At 37.6% G+C, this 24170-nt stretch overlaps 1 protein-coding gene across 6 annotated transcripts in view; it reads left to right on the top strand.

Moving 5' to 3' along the window:
- The window catches only part of LOC138064628 (E3 ubiquitin-protein ligase RNF180-like), a 71985-nt gene extending 53067 nt beyond the window's left edge, over nt 1–18918 (top strand). For 4 of the 6 annotated variants that reach the window (XM_068928067.1, XM_068928065.1, XM_068928068.1 and 1 more), the window contains 2 exons: nt 3245–3370; nt 15630–18918. In XM_068928067.1, the coding sequence (XP_068784168.1) occupies nt 3245–3370; nt 15630–15832 (329 nt within the window). In that variant the 3' untranslated portion in view covers nt 15833–18918. The remainder of the gene's footprint in view (nt 1–3244; nt 3371–15629) is intronic. The other 2 variants (XM_068928069.1, XM_068928070.1) reach the window with 1 other exon arrangement.
- The last annotated feature ends 5252 nt before the right edge of the window (nt 18919–24170 follow it).

The following is a 24170-nucleotide window of genomic DNA, read 5'->3' as shown; positions in this document are numbered from 1 at the left end:
CTTCCTGTGTTCCAGTTTCTGCCCATTGCCTCTTGTCCTGTTGCTGGGCTCCACGGAGAAGAGGCTGGCCTCATCCTCTTGACACTCCCCCTTCAGATACTTGTACACGTTGATGAGATCGCCTCTCAATCTTCTCTTCTCCAGGCTGAACAGGCCCAGCTCTTGCAGTCTTTCTTCATAGGAGAGGTGCTTACAACAGGGTTGCTACAGTAAAGTACCACTGGGAGAGCCGAAAGAGGATATGGATGCTTGCTAAAATGTATTTGCAAACCTTTTTAACGCCTTTGAAGTACTGTCATTTAAGTGAAATATTTCCAGGATTATTTGTAGCAATTGAGTACTTAGAAAAGTATGTATTTTTACTGAGGAAATGGATTTGTGTGGCTAAACTGTAAATACCGTGTCAAGAATAGAGAGTCATAACAAGTATACAATATGTGTGTAGAATTAACAACTTCAGATCAGAGAAATCCATAGGACCTTACTGCAGCTATTTGCATATTCCATACAATTTATAGAGTATAAGCTTGACTTAGCAATATATTTGAAAACAGATACACTAAATTTACTTTTACATCTGTTACGAAAAATATTTTCTAATTTGCCAATACATAACATGTTGAACAGCTTATAAATCAACCAAGAAATATTGATTATGATATCATATCCTTAGTGAGATTAATAACATCAACATATTAGGAAATACGAATGGTGCAGGACTAATGTAAAAGGTAGTAAATATTTTTTACTCAGGAGGTTTATTAAGTCTTTTTAAAGTTATGTTAAAGTCACTGCTGTTACAGGTCTGTGCAGCCAGGGAAGCAAAATTGCTAGCATTCTTTATTTTTTCCACTAATATTACAGCCTGGCTATCTCATTTCTCTCACTGAGTGTCCTTTTGTTGTAAAATTGCATTTTATTTTACAAGGATATGCCAAAAAAAATTAAGGATATGTGCAGAAGTTCACTTTTTAGCTAGTACAGTTTTGCGAACTGAATTATAACTAAAATAGAAGGATGCATGTAACAAGTCAAATAAAAAAGATGAAGGCAAAAAGATCCATTAACCACCAACTATAAAGAAAAAGAGTGCCTAATCCAGAGCTTCAAAGCCAAATGTGACTCGTGAGGATACTTAATCTGGCCTGTTGCCCACATCAAGGGAGCCTCTTCTACTGGTTCCCTTGAGGGTGAGTTCCAGTCCAGATGGGTTGTGCTGGCAGTGTCTGTGGTGCATTCCCGTCTTTCTTAAAGGACGAAAAGCCCTTCCCCTCAGGATAAACTAACCTCTGGTCAGATGACAGAGTGTCCAGGACACACCTGAGAAAGAGGATGGAATTTGATCTGATTACAGCAACCCACTTCCAGGAACTCTTATCTTTTAAATGCTTCTCATATTAGGTGAAATAATGATCTTGGGATGGGCTCATGCACTTTGATCCCGGTTACAGTTTGATTCATGTAAAATGTTTCCCAGAAGTGCCAGATCTGGCACCCACGTGTAAGAAATCTAAAAAACAGAGATTGAGCGTACTATTTGTCCACAGTAGATCCAGTCACGCGGCAAGGAAAGGGTCACATACAGAAGGGTAGCTGGTCTGGCCAGCCTGAAAGCCTGTCCAAGCAACTTTCTAAAAGCCAGTAAGAGTTGTCGTCACTGCGTTTTCTGAAAAACAGCAATTAGATGCCTCACCAGAGATTTCAGTGGTTAAATTTGGGCAATCAGGTTGAAAGAATTGAGTCAATTTTTATGGCCGTTAGAAGGAAACTAAAACACTCTCTGTTGATCCTGCAAGAGGCAAGCAGAGTCTCATCAGAGGCTATTTCTCTGAATGCTGATAGTACTTAATCAAAATATATTCAGTGCCATATATAGCTCTTACATAAAAATTGAAAACTGCTATTGAAAAAATATGCAATTTGTTCCAATTATATTTAGGAGAAAAAATGGCCTCTTTCCCTTCACTGACACAGGTTTATAGGTGCAGTAGCACAGTTCTTCTCACATAATGAGATAGAAGCATTTGGGCATTTCTGTAGTCTGTGTGCTGTGCAGCCAGTTCTGTCTGCATTCTGACATGGTGAAATATGGAAAGGCACGTTGAAAGAAGTTTTAGAATAAGGCCAGCATATTTTTGACTTTAAATCTACAAATCCCTTCCTCTTAGGTAGCAAGAGCTACTGCAACGAAGGGGCTCAGTAGCTTGCAGTCAGATTTTTTTTTTCTTTCTGGAGCCTGCTCTCACAAAAAGCTTAGCTTTCTCAGATTTGTCAGAGAAGAAGATTCATCTCTTCAAGAATTAATGAACATTGATTATTAAAAAGGTATGCAAAATTGCAACAAAGTAGTAATAAGTATAGTAATAACACATAAGCCTTTCCAAAGATTTGTGAAGGCCTCTCTTTTCTTTCTTTTTTTTTTAAGGTACAGAATGAATTGTGGAAACAACCACTATTATTAGTATTTAAATGGAGCCATGATAGCTGGAAGGGAGAATGCTTGTTCCAGCAACTGAAATCAGGGTTTTAAAAGTTTTTCCTGTTAACTGTTAGCTTGGCAACTGTCTGTTATCATCAAATCACTTCTTTTCCGTGGTAGGATAATATGTTCATCTTTTGAATCTATTTTTCATTGATACACGACTATGGATAGGTTCATTTTGCCATTTTGGGGTTGCAATCCATCTAGCTATTTCCTCAGCTCTTCCAGTGTGTCATTAATCATTCTAAGAATGTTAAGTAATAATTCCTATTAATGCGCAGTACATAAAAATTATCCAGATAATTTTTCAGACTTGTCCATCTCCTTCCATTGTTACCAGCTGTTCTTCACTGATGATGTTAAAGCAAAATATAGCCTGAACAGAGAATTAATATTACAGTCAGATTCATTCATTCAAAGAGGTCTTCATTGTCTTGTAACTTAAGTAGCCTGATTTATAATGCGTTTCATTCATGTAGTGTTTGACATCATCTTTCCTGAATGCCTTAGTCTGGAGGTATAGAATTAGAAGAGCATGTTTAAGACTTGTTCTTGCTGTATTTGGACATGCTTAATATAATTTTCAGATTTAAATGGATATTTTTAATGTGATTTTCAAAAACTTGAGATCTCATGGTATGTAATGATCAGAAAAATATTACACAGTAGATAAGTCAATCTTATTTTGTAGAATTAACATAGGAAAATTATTGCTGTAATTGCAGCATTAATATATATGTTTTTTCCCATTAATTATTGTAGAACTGAACAACTCTACCAAATCTTTTTTTCCTACGGAATATATGAAATTAAAAGAAAGCTTTCAAAGATCAAATTCTGCAAAATGGCCTCTACCAAGCTGCAAGAAAGCTTTCAGAGTTTTTGAAGGTAAGAAAATCATTTCTATATCATTTTGGACATGAAGAATTGCATGCTGCCAGTCAGCTAGATACCAGTGTAAATTAAAGGCTTCATGTAGGTACTCTTCCCCTCGTTAGATCGGCGTGGCGAGGCCCCGGCACACCGACACTGTGTATTCCATCTGACCTCGGCTGTCGGGCTGACCCTATCTTTAGACAAGTTGAGCCAATTAATGAATTTATTTTTGAGAAAGTATTTATATTACTCTTACCGTAACAGTATTCCACTAAAATTGGCTTAAACATTAAAATCTTAAGCACTGAAAGGCTCATGGACAGTAGTATACAGCAAAACTCTGTGAAGTTTTTGTTAAATGATTTGCAATATTAAATTGAAATTTCAATATACTTAAAGAATGAAAGTAATTTTTAAACAAAATATAGCAATCATGCAATTGAAGAACCAGGCATCTAAAGAGGATTGAGGAGTGTGCCAAGTAGTATTCGCACCAGAGACAATCGGTGTGGTGTTGCTTGTAATACTATTTTATCCTTATTCACTATTTGACTTATATTTTAAACCAACCTATAGATGTCAATAGCTTTTGCCTCTATGCGTTTTGTATGGCAGCTGTCTGAACAAAAGAAACTAGAAGGCCAGTAAGTAGCTAGGGAGTAGTTGTAGGGGAGGAATGAAACTAATTATGTCATTACAGAAATATGATACAAAAGTATGATGCAAAGGAATTTTTCAGCAAGAATTGATGATAGATGAAATACAGAATTGGTTCAGCTGGGAGATGGCAAACTTGAAGAAAAAAAATGTTTTTGCAACATGATTTTTAGAAGTGTTCAGTGATAAGGGAGGAGGAATGATGAAAGAGGGTGCTGAGAATGAACAAAGTTTGAGACTGTGAAGAAAAATTAAGGTTTAGTCAGTGAAGAGACAATGGAAGAGAAATAGACAACAGATAAAAAATTGATAAGAAAATTAATAGATTCAAAATATTCTGAATACTTCTTAAAATTACTTTTTCAGGTTGGTTATTAGTGCACTTGCCACAGAAGGATTAAATAGTTCAAGTTGCTATTTGAGTTTGCCTGTTTTTGCTTGTCTGCACAGTCATGGCAAGGAGAGGTATCCACAAGCTAAATTCACTGTTAGGATACAGTTCACCAACATGAAAATGAAAATAAATGTGACTAAAACCCCCCACTTCAAGGGCAAACATATGAAAATTACAGTAAGCGTAATATGTATGACATCAACATGCATATGGAAAACTTACTGTGGGAAAAGTGTGCACTGTAAAAGGAAAGGAAGACATGTCATCGTCTAGAGCGTACGTAAACTGTGTGTGTAGATCCCTGACAGGCTCTCACAGGGAGAGCACGCAGCCTCATTTCCTGGTGTCAGTCTGCAATACTATGTGGGCTGTGGTCAGGAAGAGCAGGGATGGTGAAGGAGAAGCGAGTTAAAGGAGCCAATGTTTCGTTTACACACAGGGCTAGGTTGCACCCTGAAAAGCAAGGATATGTATTTAAATCATCGTATATTATTTTCATTTCATCATCCTCCTTTTAATTTTGAAATAAAGTGATCCAGTTTTAAAGTAGGAGAACAGGTTTCGCTGTAAGTCATTTTTAAAAACTGTTATATGACATCCTGCCCGTTTGGTGTTTAGTGTGTTATGGTTTAGAGGAAGGTAGAAAAAGCAAATAATGCACTTGGTCACTTAAAAAAAATTCCATTTGCAGCCTGGCCATCAGAATTCCTTCCTGACTACCACGGTCAAATGACTTTTATATCATGAAACATGAGATTAGTTACCCCAGATTTAGTATGCATCCCAGCACTTAGACTAGCCAATTAGCTTATATTTGAATATCGATAATTATAAAATAGTCACAGATGTCTGGACAGAGAGAGTATGCTTTCTAAGCTTATTCTGCCCTCCCACAGTCCTGTTGCTTCCTGATTCATTTACTTCCAGGGAAATAAACAGCCCAAGATAGAAAACACACGTTGTTCTAGCTTTGCTCTGAATTTGTGAGGGGGATTAGGCACAGTAGGAGTTGAATGGTTTTCATAAAGTTGATAAATACAATTTCATATTTTAAAAATTAGCAATATCTTAGTTATGTGAAATACCAAATATTAAAATGTGCATGCATGCATTTAATGTAGTTTTATAGATTTAATTATTCCTTTCTAAAGCTTTCTCTTACTTGTTTTTCCTTTCTAGTAACCTGATTCTTTGATGAGATATATTAGCTAGCTTTATGGTTTGTGTTTTAATCAGTAAGAGCTGAACTGTTAATCTGTAAAATAGCAAGAGGTAACAGTCTTCACACATTTTTATTTGGTTGTTTATTTAATATTCAGGGTATTGTTAATTTATGAGAGAGACATCTCATAATTTATGTTTTTGAATTCAAACTAATAGTAGGAAGAGTTGCTTTGCAAACATTTTAATTGCAAATAATAATCCCCACTGAGTTCCAACTTGCTTTGTTTGAAAAAATCTCATCTTTATTTCTTGTCCAGTGTAAAACTGTAAATTCTTTGTCAATTTTAAACATTTGTAATTTTGATTGATATTTCAAACAGCAATATTTCAGAAAGCAAACTTCAAATGAGAAGTTGCTTCCTTTCTGTCTTGAACGCCTAAGAGATGTTATTGTAGTGATTAACAATAAGGGCCCAAATGAATGCTGAATTCAAGCAGGACTTTTGTGTATTATTGTATTTTTTACAATACTTTTGTGTATTATTGTATGTAAGCTTAAAACACAGGCTTTTTTGATTATACATATATGTAGAAAAGTCAGAGAATAGCTACAAAAAACAGAATAGATGATCATATTTCTAACGTTGGAAAAAATATTGAAAGAGCAGTATGAAGTTACTATCTGTAAGAACTCTGACTACTGCAAGAACTTGTATCTTGTATTTCCTTCTTTTAAGTGCTAAATGATTTCTGGTTTATTATGTATGTTCTAATCCCAATCCATTTAGGATTTATGAATTTTTAAGATGAAAGTACTGATGACTCTTAGATAGAAGTGCCAGTAGTCATGCTGACATTGATCAGCAAGAAGCACTATTTGGCTCAGAGTTGATTGTTTAGGACTACAATTCTTAGAAACCACTTGCTTCAACTGATGAAATGTGTGTCAGTTAGTGCCATTATCACATTTTGGGATTTCTGCATTGTTTTGTCTGTAGTTTCAAGATCTTCTTCTTATGTCACATGCCTTAGGATGTCAAAAAAAAAAAGCTAGTTATTACAATGGAGACCAGTAGCTCCTAACCGCTCTCACTTCTAAGAAGGGATGCCCTTATACAATCAAATCTTGTGTCCCATACAAAAGGCTTCAGGGCAGGTCTTCTACAAATTTGCACAGTAATCGGTTGCTTTTCTAGACCTTTGGCAGACAAGGTTGTTGGACATCCTAAAAAGCAATTACTGTGCACTGCCAGGTAAATTGGCTGCACGCTTGATTTTTTTCATGCACAGAGGGCCTCTGCATCACATGCACAGTGAGTTCAACCGATCAGGTTTGCCGCATGTGGCCATAACTGCTCATGCACAATTTATCTGTCTGGGACTGTTGCAGATTTCAACATTTAAACTCCAAAAGCCCTACAACCAGTAAAACAGACATGAGAGTGAATATAAAAATGGTTTCAGGTAAGGCTGATGTCCAACTTAAATGTAGTTTTCACTTGTAGTATGTTTTTTTTTAAAGCCTATCTGCTAGCAGAAAGTATGACTTTTGATTTTTTGAGGGGAGGAAAAGGGGTAGAAAGATGTTCCAGGCCATCATGTAAGTTTAGTCACACATGGAGATGCTGGCAGCTAGTGAGAGCCCACAGGTGGGCCTAGAAGGGCAAGAGTTGAGAAGTACCCAAAGAAAGCAGAGGGAAGGTGAGAGGAGAGTAGGATGGGTAGGATGGGTAATGAGGTTTGGGAAGATGGTTGGGCTTTGCAATGAGAAAGGCCTTGAAACAGGATGGTAGAAGTGTGAGTGTAGGAAAACTGGAAGTTCTGATGTGGATTCTGGGGCAAGAGGAGTTTGGAAGTTGAGGGCTGTAGAAAAGAATGAGATTTTGATCTCTGAAACAATAGGTTTGTGCAGCTGAGGTATCTGAGGTAGGAGGGTAGGGAGGTTTTGGGTTAGGAGAAGGAGAAAACTCTGGCTCTGAGAAGGGCAGTGACTGGCCTGAGTGGCCTTGGTTTTGGGAAGGAACTGGATGCCTTTGACACTTGAGTTTGGTAGAGAGTTTCAGACTGAGTTAGGGGTTAGGACAGGAGACTGGGAAATCAGTGTGACACGTTTGCAGGCATTCACACAGGATGACTGCCATCCTCTCAGAAATCTTTCTGGTAATATATGCTCTTTTCTGTTGTTGGAAATATAGGAGTTATAATTCATTTTAACTAGCAAATCTTGCAATTTAGCTGTTATATTAGCATAACCAGAATATGATACAGCTTGCACACACACTGGGGAAGGCTGGTAGGCATGCAGGAAGTTTGGGATAATACCTCCTCTGTGAAAGCAGTGTGGAAACACTGTGTCCTTGAAACGAATACAGGCCAAACACTGGTAAACTTCATGTGGGAAATAGTGAAACAGGCAAATAAAGGCCTCTTTCAGCAGCCTACCTAAAAATAAAACCACACCAAGACAATATATATGGAAAATATGATAGAAAATACAATGGAAAAGAACATTTAGCAAACTACAGTGGATTGTCGTTGGAATCCCACTGCAGTCCATGTAGGTCAGCATACTGATATGTGGTTAGGAAAAGAGACGCATAATGAGCTGATAAAGTTTACTAATGATACTAAATTATTCAGTTCACTGATGATAGTAAATATGAACTTGACAGCTAAGAGTTATCTTTACTGGCGATTTAGAGGAGGCAACGAGCGCTCTCTCATCAAGTTTGCAGATGACAAAAAAATAGAAGGAACAGTTGATAGACCCCTGGGCAGGCCTGCTATTCAGAGAGACCTAGACAAGCTGGAGAAATGGGCTGATGGGAACCTCAGGAAATTCAGCAAGGACAAATGCTGTCTTGTACATGCAAAGGAGGCCTTGGCCTCCACACAGGCTGGGCACTGTCTGGGGAGCAGCTCTCTGGGCGTCCTCATGGAGAGCAAGCTGAGCATAAGCTGGCACTATGCCCTGGCAGCAAAGGTGGCCAACAGCATCTTGGGCTGCATGAACTGGAGCACAGACAATAGATTGAGGGAAACGATTATCCCCCACTCCTGAGCACTCAGCAGACCGTATCGAGAATCCTGCATCCAATTTTGGGCCCCAGTGCAGAAAAGACATTGCTAAATTGGAGCAAGGTTAGTGGAGGGACACCAGGATGCTCAGGGCCTGAAGCAACTTTTCCTATGAAGAGAGGCTGAAGGAACTGGGCTTGTTTAGTCTGGGGAAGGGAAGGCTTTGTGGCAGGCCTTAGAGCTACCTTCCCAGACCTACAGGGAGGCTTTCAAGAGGACAGAGCCAATTGTTTAGAGACCTCAACACGCTGGAGGAATGGGCAGAGAGGAACCTCCTGAAGTTCAGCAAAGGAAAGTCCAGGGTCCTGCACCCAAGAAGGAATAACCCCATGCAGCAGTACAGGTTGGGGGTTGACCTGCTGGAAGGCAGCTCTGCAGAGGACCTGGGAGTCCTGGTGGACAGCTAGTTGACTATGAGCCAGCAATGTGCCCTTGGGGCCAAGAAGGCCAGTGGTATCCTGGGGTGCATTAGGAAGAGTGTTGCCAGCAGGACGAGGGAGGTGATCTATCCCCCTGTGCTCAGCCCTGGTGAGGCCTCACCTGGAGTCCTGTGTCCAGTTCTGGGCTCCCCATTACAAGAGAGACATGGAGCTCTTGGAGCAAGTCCAGTGAAGGGCGACTAAGATGATTAAGGGACCAGAGCTTCTCTCCTATGAGGAAAGGCTGAGAGAGCTGGGCCTGTTGAGCCTGGAGAAGAGAAGACTGAGAGGAGATCTGATCAGTGCGTACAAGTATCTGAAGGGTACAAGTGTGTACAAGTATATGTCAAGAGGATGGGGCCAGTCTCTTCTCAGAGGTTCCCAGGGACAAGACAAGAGGCAACGGGCAGAAACTGGAACACAGGAAGTTCCATCTGAACATGAGGAAAAACTTCTTTCCTGTGAGGGTGACAGAGCACTGGCAGAGGTTGCCCAGAGAGACTGTGGAGTCTCCTTCCCTGGAGATATTCCAAAGCCGCCTGGATGCGATCCTGGGCAACGTGCTCTAGGTGACCCTGCTTGAGCAGGGAGATTGGACCAGATGATCTCCAGAGGTCCCTTCCAACCTCAACCATTCTGTGATTGTGTTCACAGTAGTGCATGGTAGGAGGACAAGAGGCACCAGACTGCATGTAAGAAGAAATTTCTCACCATGCAGACAGTCAAGTGGAGGAGCAGTTGCCCATAGAGCCTATGCAGACTCCATAATATATAATATTTACAATGAGGAGCTGTAAATTAGCTATGACCGCTTAAGAGATCTGGGAAGTGCTTTGGTTTTCTGAAAACATAGTCAAAAAAGTAAGTAGGAATTATTAGGAACATAACAAAAATGAAGACATTTTATCATTGTATAGATCTCTGATGGTCCCACATCTTCAGTGCTGCATAGAGTTTTGATTACATCATCTCAAAGAAAGATAAAGCAGGGTGAAGCATCTTTCTGTAACACAGAAAGGATGATCTGAGGGTATGGAAGCTAAAGGTAGTCTACTACATATTAGTCTGGAAAGGGTATTACAGGAGGCAGATACAAGAGGTCTGTGAAATTACGAGTGGCGTAAAGGTGTTTTTAGGAAAGGTTGTTCAATAGCTCTCAGAAGCCCTCTCTTTACATAAGCAGTTAGTAGAGCCATAATAGGTAGGGCAAAACAAATGGTGCTCAGGACCAGATTGGCATTTCAGGGGACAAAGTGATGACTTATTTCTGATCCCATAGGCTGGATGACCATTGGTGGTGTTGGAGCACATTACTTGAGTTACTTCAGTTCCTGGAGCTTATCTTCTGGTTTAGTTTCACCTGAAATTAGTCCAATTTATTTGCTCTGAGACCACTCCACGACATGACACAAAGTGCAGTAAGTGGCAGCAATATGAGATCTAGTTCAAAAGTATACATCCTGCTCCAAATGAAAATGTTAATCTAGACACACCTAGGGAATAGTGAATGAATGTATAAGACAATAGGCTGCATATATACAAAAGGAAATATCTTTTCACAAAGCACTTACTTAAATCAAGAAACTCATTGCCATTGAATATTTTGGATGTCAAAAGTGTAAGGGGGTTAAAGATGCAGTTGGACAAATTTACAGCAAGAAGGTCCTATCAGTGACTTTTTAACACAAGCGTCCTGAGCACAGCTTCCAAATCACAGGGGCCCTGAACTGCCAGTTGCTGCATGGACATATATGGGAAGGTGTCAGTCTGTACTTTCCTTTTTTCTTACACTCTTTCAATAGATCTGTCTATCTGCTGCTCGCCATATCAGAAACAAGTGACAGGGTCAAAATGACCTTGGTACATCTGATGATACACTTAATTTTAGGTAACTTAATCTTACATGAGCACTTTTATAAGTAGTTATCGTAGCTTGCATATTATTTGTTGAGGCATATTTTTAGAGTTAAATTTCCTTTCTCATATGTCACCTTCAGTCGTAGCAAAACTAGTCCAGTCACTTTGTAAAATAGGGAGAATATTTTAAATTATTTGTAGTCTTATTTTGAGTATCGTTAGCACCTCAGTAGGAGGTTGCAAAAACTTCAGCAGGGACACATGCAACAGATGTGCCTATTCATGATCTAGTGAAAATCCTTTTTGATTTGTATTCTGTTATCAGTATAAAAGCATAATTTGCACACAGCCTTGTTTTCTTTATTCAGTAACACGTTTCCACTAAGTCTGCCAGACTGTGCTGGCACCGTGCATGTTTATGCATGTGATTGGAGTGGAAATTCATGTTCAGTGCATTGCAACACAGGCATGCATAAGACAATTATGTAAAGTATATATTTTAACAAATACATGCTTGTAGAAATGATTTAGGGACTGTATTCCTGAAATGAGACAGGACTTCTTTTTTTAAAAAGGAACAAATCCATTAGAAGTGATTTGGAGCTCCATCAGCTCCTCTATTTCAAATAAGTGAAAACCCCTCTACCATGTTACTCAACAGTTTTTGGAGAACTTCACAGTTTTCAGACTTTATTTGCGGATGGCTAGAATGATATGTATAGCCACAGCTTACTTCCACTCTAGCTGGAGAGACAGACATCTGAAGGTATTTTTCTTGTCAGAATGTATTAAAGACAGTGGGCACAGTATGGATCATCGATTCTGCAGTAATCTATCTGCATGATCAGATAGGCTGTCTAAATCTAATACTGAATTTCAGTACTATATATATATCCAAATGTCTTTTGGAATATACTTCAAGGTAGGAGAAAAAAAAAAGTTCCTGTTCTTTGTTAGCCTGTGTTAAGTTCCAGAATTCAGTTTACAGACTAGTTGTACTACTGGCATTTTCAACTAAAGCTTAATCAATTTATGATTTCATATTACTGGCTAGCAACTTGCAGTTGTTTTACTCATGCTCAGGCAAGCCACAGGGATTACACATCTTGTACAGTAAGAAGTTCCTGATTGCATTCGTATCTTTACTACAGTGCCCACAGTTTTTATGAGGGTTTCTATATCAAGAGCAATTACAGAATAGCTAGCTTGCTATATTGAAACTGCTGTTCTTGAATGTAGAATGATTACATTACAAAGTCTAATCTAAGATAAATGGAATGCAGGTTTGCTTAAGGTGAAGTACACCGAATACAAACTGTGGATAATATTTGTCTAAATCCTGTAGAAGGCAAGGACTACCAAGTCTTAACTAATGTAGCTAAACATTTACATAATTCTGTGATTGCAAGATGATCCCAAACTGCTGACACAAAAATAGCCTGTAGAATGTTGTGTTATATTTCCTATAAATACAGAAATAAATAAAAAGAAATCACAGATAGCAGTCCTGAATGAGACCCTCCAGAGAGGATAATATACACTAAAATTCATGTGTAAAAGGCAAAGGTAATGTTACAACATTAGTGATAAAATTTAACATCATTTGCAATTTAAATTAAAAAAAACCCATAAATCTAGACTTAAATTTGACAATAATGTTTAACAAATGTTACAAAAGAAATTAAGAAGAATTTAGGTTTGAAGTTGAGGTAGGTTTTTTAATGAGCATTTTTCACATAAACTACATCTTGATAGCAGGATAAGGATACTTAAATAAGACTTACATTTTTCAGTATTCAGTTACTGAACTACTAATGATATTTTTCAGTAATCAAAGATATTGTTTTAAATTAATGCAATTTAAAACATAACATAAAAAGCAAGACAGTTCATATCATACTTCTCTTTAAGCAGATTATTAGCCCATGCGCTTGCATAACATTTTGTGGTGTTGCAACCTAAAGCTCTATAAAAGAAAATCTCTGCATTCTCTTTTTCTAGAGCCACTATAGCATTTTTAGCTGTGGGCAAATCTTAGCCCACTTAGAGTCACTGAAAACCATCACAAAATTTCACTGCTCTCTTCATTAGCATGAAGATTTCATATATACAGTCTCCAAAATAAGATAAATAGTAATAGATTCTGATAGATACAGACCTAGAAACTTAGTATGTGTAGATGACAAACTGATCCATATTATCATTGAAAATAAAATTCATCTAACTATGTTATCGTGATGTCTAACCAGTACTGATTCTCCAGTGAAAATCTGTATTTCAGTAGTCTAGTCACATTGCTAAATCAGTCATTAAATGAACACAGGAGAATCAGTTGAATTATTTTATTAGGAGTCAAACTCTCACAAAGTATCTTAAATTGGATACCGAAGAGAGAAAATTTTTGTTTGGAAGGCATGGAAAAAATTGTGCTATAAAAGTTCTGGACAAAATATTCAGAAAAAAATACAAAGAAACAGTCAGTATGCTCCACTGAGAAGGAAAAATAGTGCAATTCCACCAAAGTTGTTTATTAGGACACATTTTTTTAATATGTTTGTCAATTATCTTGAATAAAGTCTGAGAGTATTAAAATGAAATTACTGGCATGTGAACACCATTTATACTGAATTATTTATGTTAATCAAAAGCAGAAGACTGAGGAACTTCAGGGAGGCCTAATTAAGCTAGACTAGAAGGAGCACGTTAGCAGATGAAACTGAGGAGTGTGCACTGATGCACGCTGTTGTGCAGCGATGCCCACTGAAGGGAACACTTTTAACTGTTTCTCCTCCACCTTGAGGTTCCAAAATCCATTATATCAATTTAGGGGAAAAGTGTCTGGACAGCTCAGCAACAACCTGTTTCCTAAAATCAAAGAATGTGTCATAAAGATTGAGTTTTACCTGAAAATAGAATGCTGTGTATATACCCAGCGCTCTATATGACTGCAGTCCCTCCTTGTCCACCACCACAGGTAAGGTCAGGTTGTCCGCCTCTGCAGCGCAGCTCCCACCTCTTCCCCATACCATAACCTAGTGCCTAGCACAGCTGGTCCGTCAGAGGTTTCTTTACCCCCTCACGAGCAGCTTTTATTCCAGTACTCTGCCTATATAGTACTTCTCTTACTATACAGAGAAGTCTGGGTGGGAATGACCTTTTGGCAGGGTCCTACATTCAAAGAAGCCATTCTTGGAGTCATACTGAGGCCATAAAATACTGGAAGGTCTTTAAATCAGTTGCTTAGATTTGATCACACCTCTCCAAAATGAGAGAGAGAGAAATAGGGGGCTGGAGGCAGGTCACAAGAATGATTAGACATGGAAAAATCTTTCCTCAGAGAAGAAGTTGCAATAATCAACACTGTGTACAAACTAATGAAACTTGCAAATCAGAGTAGATGGGGCACTGTTACCCAGTGATTTTTTTTTCTCCCTAGTAAAGTTCAGAAAATATTCAAAGGCATTTGAAGAGAAGACATTTAAATGGATGAAACACTTTTCCTGCACAAGTAGCCATGACTTCCCCGGGAGATCTTTGAGGCCTAAGAGCTTTATAGGATTCAAAGTAGGATTACAGAGTCACAAAGATGAAAAGAATATAGTCACAAGAGTAGCCTTTTAAAAAACAAGAGTAACAGTACACATCAATCCTTAGCTTTAGTGCAAAAGCAAGCCTATTGTTCTGGAGATTAAAATGAGTTTTCCCCTAGATCAGATTATTGTGTAACTGTTCAAAAGAGGATTCTTTGCACCTCTCTGTATCATTTGCTACTTGCTATTAAGAAGCAACTGGTGGATGGAATGGACCGCTGCTCTGGCCCACTCTGCCAGTCCCTGTGTTTGTTCGTTGAAGTCATCTTCTCTGCTTCTGTCTTGCCAGAAGGGTTATCCTAAATGCTTTCACAACAGAAGAGTTTAAAAGTAGAAGAGTATGTATCTAGATGTATTATTTTAAGTATTTTGAGTTTTGTTTTTCACACTAGATTTTCACATTTACTTGAGAGCCTGTGTTTGCAATGTCCCAATTTATATTTAGAGAATTATCAGCATACAAACAGTAATTTGAAAATGAATTTTAACCTAGTGTGCGTGTATAGAGGCATGCTTAACCATCAGTCAGTACAAGTTCAAATAATATTAAAGCAAGTAGGTCTTGGTCAGAAGAGTGTTTTGAAAAATACTCAAACACAAAATTCAGTTAATTCAATAGGAATTCAATTATTTTTGAAGTGTTGTGTTCATTAGGTATTTGTGCATGCATATGGATGTGGCTAGACTGCTGAAGAATTCAGATGAGTAGGCTCAGGGAATCCAGAGATTAATGACTCAAGAAATTAATTACAGTAATGAAACCTTTTACTTCCAGATCACTGAATCAAATTCAGTGGAAGTCAGCACCAAAGGAGACATGTTCATAGATCTGGATGACATAAGCATATAGCATTACCTTACTATAGTAGAGAGTGCCAGATCCAAACAAAAATATTATTTGCCAGACTTGGAAGAAAAAGTTTGGTTTTAGATCTTTCATAGTCAAATCCCCAGAGAGCTACTTGTTCGATAAAGTGAGGAAACCCAGCAGTGAGGTGTAAGACTGCCTGCTTCCATTTGTTCTGTAAATAATTGGGAGGGAGGAGTTAACTTATTTTGTACTCAGTGCAGTTGCTTTTATAAGGATCTTTATTTCCTGTTCTGTTTTCCAGCAGGTTTTCAAAGACGTTCAGATACTGTAACAAGGAGGCATTTCCCACATGCCGCTCACAGGATGGACTACATGGACTTTGAGGATGATAGCCGTGGATGGCGGTTTGATATGGACATGGTGATAATCTACATTTATTCTGTCAACTGGGTAATAGGATTTATTGTGTTCTGTTTTCTTTGTTACTTTTTTTTTCCTTTTTAGTTTGTATTAAACTAACAGCTAAAGAAAACAGCAATTATGTGAACCATGATAATATGAATAGAAACAACCTAAAGAAGGCAAAATGTTTGACATTGCATTTTGATCATTAAGAACTGTAATAGACTGCATCAAGCATGCTGTAAGGCTGTTTGCTTGATAGTTCTGCTATATGTGACAAAGTACTTGAGTTTGGTTCCAAATATAATTTGAAATCCAGATCATACTTAATTCAGTGGGAGTTTTGCTGTGATTCAGATGGGAGCAGGATTTTACCCCTAATGTATAAAGTAATTACTCCATAGAAATATACAGTACCGTTTGTTCTTAGGGGATTTCTGTCCATTACAACAGAACATGATCCACAGGGTCATTTTAGGGGTTGACTGCTGGCAGACCTTGCAGCCTTAAGCAAGTCATCTCACTTATGGGTGCTTCAATCCCTCATATACAAAACACCAACAAAGATGTTTCTCATTTATAGTCAGATCTCTTGGGGACCGTAGATTATAAGTACCGCAGTGCTGCCCTATGCATTATATAGATCTTTATCAGAGCTCTTTCAATGGCATAATTCAAGTTCTGGGTAATTTTGTCAGTTGCTAGACCTGCCAGCATTCTGCTGTGGGGATGTGCTGCATTCATTGCCAGATATTCTGAGCCTGTTAACCAAAAAGAGAAATGATACCGGACAGTTTGCTAAAACAGTTCGTCTTTTCAGCAAATGGCAATCAGAGTGAATCAACTAACAACCCCAAGTTCTGCACAATTAACCCTTTTTGCACAGATTTCCAAAGTAGCACTATACCTTTTTTACCTATCCAGATGACTGCATACGGATCTAGGAAGACACAGAGCTAGAGGGCAAGCAGCAGGCCTGCTGGCTGTGATGCCATGAGACGCTAACCCCAGTAAATACAGGAAAAAGAAGTGTTCTTCAATTTTAATTCAGCCTATGTATGGCTGTATGGAATTCATACCTTTTTAATTACTGTAACAATTTGAGGATACCCCTAGCTGTGGGCTCACCAGTACTATGTGTCTCCCAGGAAATCAATTAAGAGGACACAATATTTATTTGCACCTTTCATGTAAAAGGGTTTTAAAGCACTTTATAGTTAATGTATGCAAAATCGCAGGGTTACTGTACCAACCTGCAGCCAATTCAGCATTTGGTCCATACTTGCTGCTTTACATAATATTTTTCAAATTAAAGTGAAAGAACTTCTTTAAATTACAGGAGGCATATCGGAAACTTGCAGAAATCAAGTGCCAAAGAATGGTACAACGTAGTTAAAAGGCTTACTTTTCAGGAAGGTACAAGGAAGGGGCATGATTCTACCAAGCACACTGCAGTTTGATCTTAGAAAAGCATGTGCATATATGCATGTTCCTCTGGTATCGGGATTTGTGTGGGAGACCTGTGGTTTTTCAGTAGGTGGTGTACTCCCCTGTTCAAGCAGAGAACAAGGAGAAATGTGTTATGGAAGCTGCCATCTGCCAAATGTGATGGAATGACGTGAATCAGAAGTTTTATCAGTGTGCTTAACATTAAGCAGGTGCTTATGCTTCTTTGTTGAAGCAAGGCCAGCGTGCTCAGTCTCTTATAGGCTATGAAGAAGTGATAGGACCAGAAACTTTCACTTAATCTGAAAAACAGCAGTAAATCAGCTACTAATATTTAGTTTTCATTATAGGCTGGAAAAAATAATTGCTTTATCTCTTTGAGAATATATGTGCAGAATTAGAATTTACCAGTCTAGCTACACTAATTGAAATAAAATCCTTTCACCATCATTTATTTAATGTACACAAACTTAAGGAAACATAATAATTTTAATTCACCATCATAGTATAGTATGTAATTACAGTATATCCAGTTGTAACAGAGCCAATGCCGTATGGGATGGCATTAGGCATAATATTTTCTAAGTTTAAGGTTGTAATAAAGCTTATGGCAAATTTCTTCTTTATATTTAAACTTGTAAAAGCTAGTTTATTGTCATAGGTTCATGTTTTGCTACATCCACATGTGTAGGGTCTGTATGTTCAAAAATTATCAAAATTTAAACATTTTTCTCATCTATGCCAGGACTGATATTCTAGCTACATGTTTTTGTCTCTTTCATCTTAATAGCTAACTGTTCCTATCTTAGCAAAGAAAAGGACTGACTGACCTGTTCATCCAAATTGCTTATACCTTTCAATCTCACAAAATATTAAAATAAGATATAGCATAAAAAATTACTTTAACTTAACTGACATACTGATAGTCTGAAAGTCCAATAATAATTTTAAGTAGTTTAATCTAGGATATCTGATAAAGCAATATCTTTAAATTAATATTCCAAAATATATTGAAACCATAAAACATAATATAGATATCACCAATTGTGTGCAAATAAAATTACTTAAATCATTTTTACTAGCATGTTACCATGGATTTATTCTGAAAAAGACAACAAGGAGAGTCAAAAATCCAATGTAATATTGGCCCCTTTTGTACATTTACAGCAAAAATTGATAGCTGAGGATGGCTAAATTAGTCAGAATAACAATTTTGTATGGCATTTCTAACTGTATAGCTGTATCTTTCTCTGACGCGTAAACAGTAAACTGTTTCTTGGGCTACACTGTTCTACTGTATATTGGTTGTTATTAATTCCAGGGGGCAATTAGTTTAAAAAAAAATGCAAAGGCACATAAATAAGACTGTTGCAACCTTTTTTTTAAGGAGCGAAATCCTCCTTAATAAAAAAAAATAGAAAGTGTAGAGAGATTTTTTTTTCCCCCTTTATTGCTCTTTCCAAATAAATACTTTTGCAAAAATACAGTAACAATTTGAAGGTTCAAACTTGGTTTTCATTGAATTCTGCCAGTGAAATGCTGTTGATATCTGTGGAAGCAAGAGTAGGTCCTTTGTAAGCAGTTCTCTGGTTAAGAAGTTGATCCTGCTCTGCAATCTTGTCTTTCTTATCTACAGTGGTACTAAAATGTTTCCAATAAAAATCGGGTTGTTTGTAATATTTTGCAGCCATTTCAGTAGATTTTTCTTGGTGGAATTAAATTTTAGTATTTTTTTCAATCAATCAACTTCATGTTTGTTATTCTGTTGTTTGGGGTGCAGCTGGGATTTGCTGGATTTTTTTATTACTATGGTTACCTCTTTTCATATTGACAATCTTTTTTTTTGTTTCAGTAGTTTCCAGGGAACAGTCAGCTTTTGTTGTAAATCATCTTGGGGCAAGGTGTAGTCCTTAATGTATTCTGCGTACTCGGAGAGTACTCGGTGCTGATGCTGTTAGTCCAGACAGATAAAATGAGAGTCCAGACAGAAAAAATGCTGAATGCAGCACAAATCCAGGAAGAGACTGAGAGGTTTGCCTCTGACAGGGAAAGGGACTTTGTGCACATTTGGAAGTGTATGAGTTTCATGCCTAGTAGTGGGTATATCTGTAGCTATTCTACCTGCCAAAGGTCCACTCCTCTTGCTTCTCTCCCACACTTAAGAAAAAAATAATCCTGAATGATAGCTGCACAGGGAACTGTTGTTATGAAACATAATGGACTCCTTCACAGCCAATGTACCTACCCACAAAAGCAAATGTAAACAGAAGGCAAACATATATCCAGACAAACCCTAAAGATCTTTTCAAAGCGACTTGTGAGCCCCTGTGTGGAAGTTCCCTAAAGAGGTTTCCAGGAGCCGGAGCTCTGCTGCTGCTTGCAAGGCAGCAGAAGTGAAGGAACCACAGAGGTGTGCAAAGCTGCAGGTAAGCAAGGACAGGAGAGCCATCCCGGCAGGGAAGGGACTGGCCAGCCGTACTGGGTGGCAGGAGCAGATACTGGATTCCATTCAGCCTGGCTAAGGAAAAGGTGGGTCAGCGTTAACAAAGCTATTTTACTGACTGTTGTCAAGAAAACAACTGAATATTCCCTCAGCTTCAATCAAGGCTGGTATGAAATGAGAACGATAACAGGAGCAGCTTGTGAACCTATTTGGTGGTTTTACCCGCAGAGGCAAAAAAGCCCTCGAGGTCCCGGCTTGGCCTACGTGCTTTCCTGAGGGCTCTCAGGGGCCTAAGGTCTTCACACACCCATCTCCGGGGAAAAGCGTGGTCCTTCCTTCAGGCTTGTTTATGATATTTGAAAAATGTTACTACTCAAAAAAGAAACAGGTAGGATTGTTTGAAATTTCAAATTTATCTATTAGCAGTTCCTTTAATATTGCAGCAGCAGTCAGTATCCTTCATGTACTTAACCAAATAGTTTTTGGAGATAAAAAAATATTCTAAAATCAGTACCACAGCATATCCTACCCAGATATTCCTCTAGAGCCATCAACAGTGCTACCATCACTCACTGTTCCTGTACAGAATTTGGAAAGACTCCTTCAACCTCATGACTTCCATATCCCAACACTAGTGGAATAAAACTGTTCCTCCTGCTTCTCATGATTGACGTTATGCAAGTGATGATACACATCACTATATGATATGTTAGTGCTGGCTTATTTAGGTTTGCAGTTTGGTTTTAGGATGAGAAAACTGCAGTAATTATATTATGACTTTTTGCAAGATGTCTTTTAAATTAATAATAATTTATTTTATTTTCCATCAAACATTTTCTTCAGCTGAAATATTTCTATGGTTCCAATAAGGCATTAAAATGTAATAAGGCAATCACTTAAATATATCACACATGTAATCTTTTATCCTCAAACAAGAGGTGAAGCATAAAAAGTAAATGCCACCAATAAAAAGATCATGTTAAGCCATTTAATATTCATACAAGCATTAAAAATTAATTACATAAAATCAGTTTTACTCTGTCATAAAAAAATGAGTATTAAAATGCTAATATTGTACTGTACTCCACTATTTCTCAGCTAGGGAATGGCATTCAAATTGAGCAGAAGGGAAATCTGCATGTAGCCACGCTGTATTAGCTCCCCAGAATAAATGATGTTGGATATTGACATAAAAATCTACATGACTGTCCTATTCAATGAACAAGTGAAAAATAATACTTTAAAAAAATCCTATGTAATCCCAGTGTGCCTAAAACATCCCTCTCTTGGGGATATCAGCTCTTCATATAATTAAGTTACTATCCAAGAAATATTGTTTAGACTTACAGTGAAAGTGTGAAAATAACTGAAACTCACAAAAGGCTCTCCTTAATCCATGAAGATTTTAAATCCTTTGGGATGTACTTGATTTCAGAATTCATTACCAGTCATAGCATGGCATCTGATAGTGCCTGAAAGACAAAACGTTCTAATTAGAAACACATGAGGTAAGACTGTGTTTGCCTTGCAGATGGCTCTAGCTAGCTAATGTATGCCTTTCAGCTGCCAGAAGTTAAACTGGTTCTACAATAATTTGAATCAGACCTTATGCAAGGAAGAATGTGTTAATTTTCTTTTATATCTTATCAAGCCGGGCATGTTTGCAAGGAACTAATGTTACAGATGATTTTTAAGCCCTATCTTAGAGAAGTGGACCTCACTTTTTATCTTTTTTGGAGTTGTGAATTTAACAGACATAGAAATTAATGATTAGTTGTCTTTATTAAAGAGCACAGGCTTTTCTTGTGAAAACTCTCTTACACTACCCATGTAGTGCATTTTTTATGAACAATTCCACCACCTACAAATGGTCTGGTAGTTTTGTATTATACACAACTAGCAATTAAAACAAGACTCCCAAACTCATTTTTGTCATCTGGACAGTGATTTAGATTCTAAACTACCAAAAAAAAATTATAATGCCATTAAGTTGCCAAGCTATACTGGCAGATTTATTCCATGCCCATATTCAAGGGGTTCAAACTTCCACTGTTTTGAATCTCTAAATACAAGTTCTAAGCCTTCAGAGCTTCCGTTTCGCCTTGTGGGGTAAGTGTACAAAGCACTTAGAGCTCCTCAAGTGACAGGCACTGTTACAAGCACAAGATGGTATCTAAATTCAAGTATTAAACTGTTAATCCAACAGTTTAAAAAAATATTTTGGCAACAGTAACTAAAATATTATCAAATTATCATTTAAATCACTGGACAGCCAATTACACATGCATGGTTTGTGCAGTTATTAACTATATTCTTTACTGACTCAATTTAAAAAAAAGCTGGTTTAGGATGTACTGCTTTATGGGAAGTTTAATATTAAAAAGTGCTTCAGGATTTTGTGTATGATCCACTGGTAAGGAGGAGATTTCTGGAAGATTGCTGTTGGCAGCATTCCTCCACATTGCTTAGCCAAGTATCCTCAGTAGGAAAATAAAATGTCCAAGCCCTTAAATAGTGCACACACCAAGTTGCTTCAGGCAACGCAATATAAATTACAGTATGATTTATCAAACGTTGGTTCTTTGCTCACTAGAAAGATGAGTTTTATTGCATGTCTGAGCTTTTTATCAAGTACACATAAAGTAATCAAGTAGTAACTGTACAAACCTAAGAGTCAGGAAGCCACCACTGTCAGCATCGCCAGTGATCTGCTGTGTGATGTAGCAAGTCATGCAACTCTTTTTTGCACTAGTATTTCTATCTGTAAAAAAGGATGCTTGTAAAGACTGTTGAGCTGTCTCTTTGAAAAACACTGTAAGAATAATACAGCATTATTTTAGAAAAACAGTGCAAATTGTAATACAGAGCAAATACAAACAACATTTTTTAACCTTTCTTGAAACAACTCACTCTTTATACATTGTATAAAGGATAGATTTCAAAAGCATGTGAATAAATTTATTTCAAACATAATGAATGGAATTACAGTTTTTTAAAAAAATCTTCAAATACAATAGCAAGTGTGATTCCTTTATATTTTTTTTCTTGACCGGGTAAAGCAGTGATTCCAGCCTCCATACAATAACAGGAATTACAGTGCACTTAAACTCAAGGACTAGATTAGTAAAATGTCAAGTTCTATAAAAGCATCTTCCAAACAGGTAAGGATGAAGTTCTGATTCAGCAATGAATGTTAAAGCTGTCCACCAGTCCCAGTGAAATTAGCAAATACAAAGCGTATTACATACGCGTACAAGCGTATGTAAGCGTATCTACGCTTACAGCTACGCAGAAGCTGAAGCGTTTTGCTGAATCTGGCCTTGGTTTCCTAAACTTGCCAACACGAATCTCAGTCTAATGAAAAGCAGCAATTGCTGCCACAACAGCCACAAATAAGTTGAATAAAACAGATGGCTTTCAGCAATAGTAGCAGAAGATAAGCTCAGAGTCCTCAGAGCAGTTCTACCCGCACTATATCATGATGTCTAACTTCTCCTAACCGTTCTGCTGTGGTATAAGCCTCTGCTGCAGTACTTACTTACGTTCTTGTTGTGAAGCAGTAGACACTCCAGAGATGAACAGAAATGAAATAGTTTTGAAATTTCTCTAGAAAAGCCTGCTTTACCTTGTTACTGGCTTACAATGATGCAGAGGTAAAAATCAGATAGTCCAAAACTTCCTTCAGACTCGCTCACAGCTGAAAGATAAATTCAATGCAACTCTTACTTAAGGCTTTCCTTTAATGGGTGTTAGATAATACACAAGTACAGTATTCATCTGTTCCCATATTATTTTGTAAGAATATTTTTCTGTAAATTTTCATGGTGGATTATTTTAATTAACATTTCATTTTACACACTTAGTGAACCGATTCCAAATAAAACCTATAGCCCATTTCCATTCCCACCCTTTTTCACACTTCTACCTTATTACTTAAGATCATGTTTATCACATAGAGGCCCTCAAATTCAAACATTTTAAAGCAAAGATATGGGAGGGACTCCTGTTGGCCTCTAGCCTATTTCACTTGATTTTTTTTTTTAATGGATTAACATTTGTCTCTCTTTAGCTCACTTGCTGTTTCATATTCCTTATACCTTGGTTGTGCTGTTACACCTTAACTGGATTACTGACATGTCCATCTAAATTATAAATCACTTAATCTGAAACGTCGAATTCCAGTTTTATAAGGAATTAATGAAAGTAGATAATGGAATTAAACCATCACGTTCAGAATGCAGGGTTTAGAAATACTAGGTTAAAAACTGAAATAGTATTCTTAGATAAGTAAAACTCTCATTAAGCTCAAAAAAACTATTTCTTTCCTCTTGTTTTTACCTGCTTTTAGGGACAAATCTGGTCTCTCACTAGCCCTTTTTCTGTACCACTGCATCATTCTGCACCTGAAATTGCTGCGATCTGCTCCCCTTTTAGTACAGGAATCCTTATGTGGACTAAAGCCAGCATGGCTGGCTGTGCGCAACAACGCTTGGCATTGGGAACTCACAGATGGCAGGGAGCATGGTCAGATGGCACTGCAAGCGGGCCATG

This window comes from Struthio camelus, chromosome Z (genome assembly GCF_040807025.1).
Source record: "Struthio camelus isolate bStrCam1 chromosome Z, bStrCam1.hap1, whole genome shotgun sequence".
NCBI classification, from domain to species: domain Eukaryota; kingdom Metazoa; phylum Chordata; class Aves; order Struthioniformes; family Struthionidae; genus Struthio; species Struthio camelus.
The sequence above is the reverse complement of the archived record's forward strand: the minus strand, read 5'-3'. Positions and strand labels throughout refer to the sequence as shown.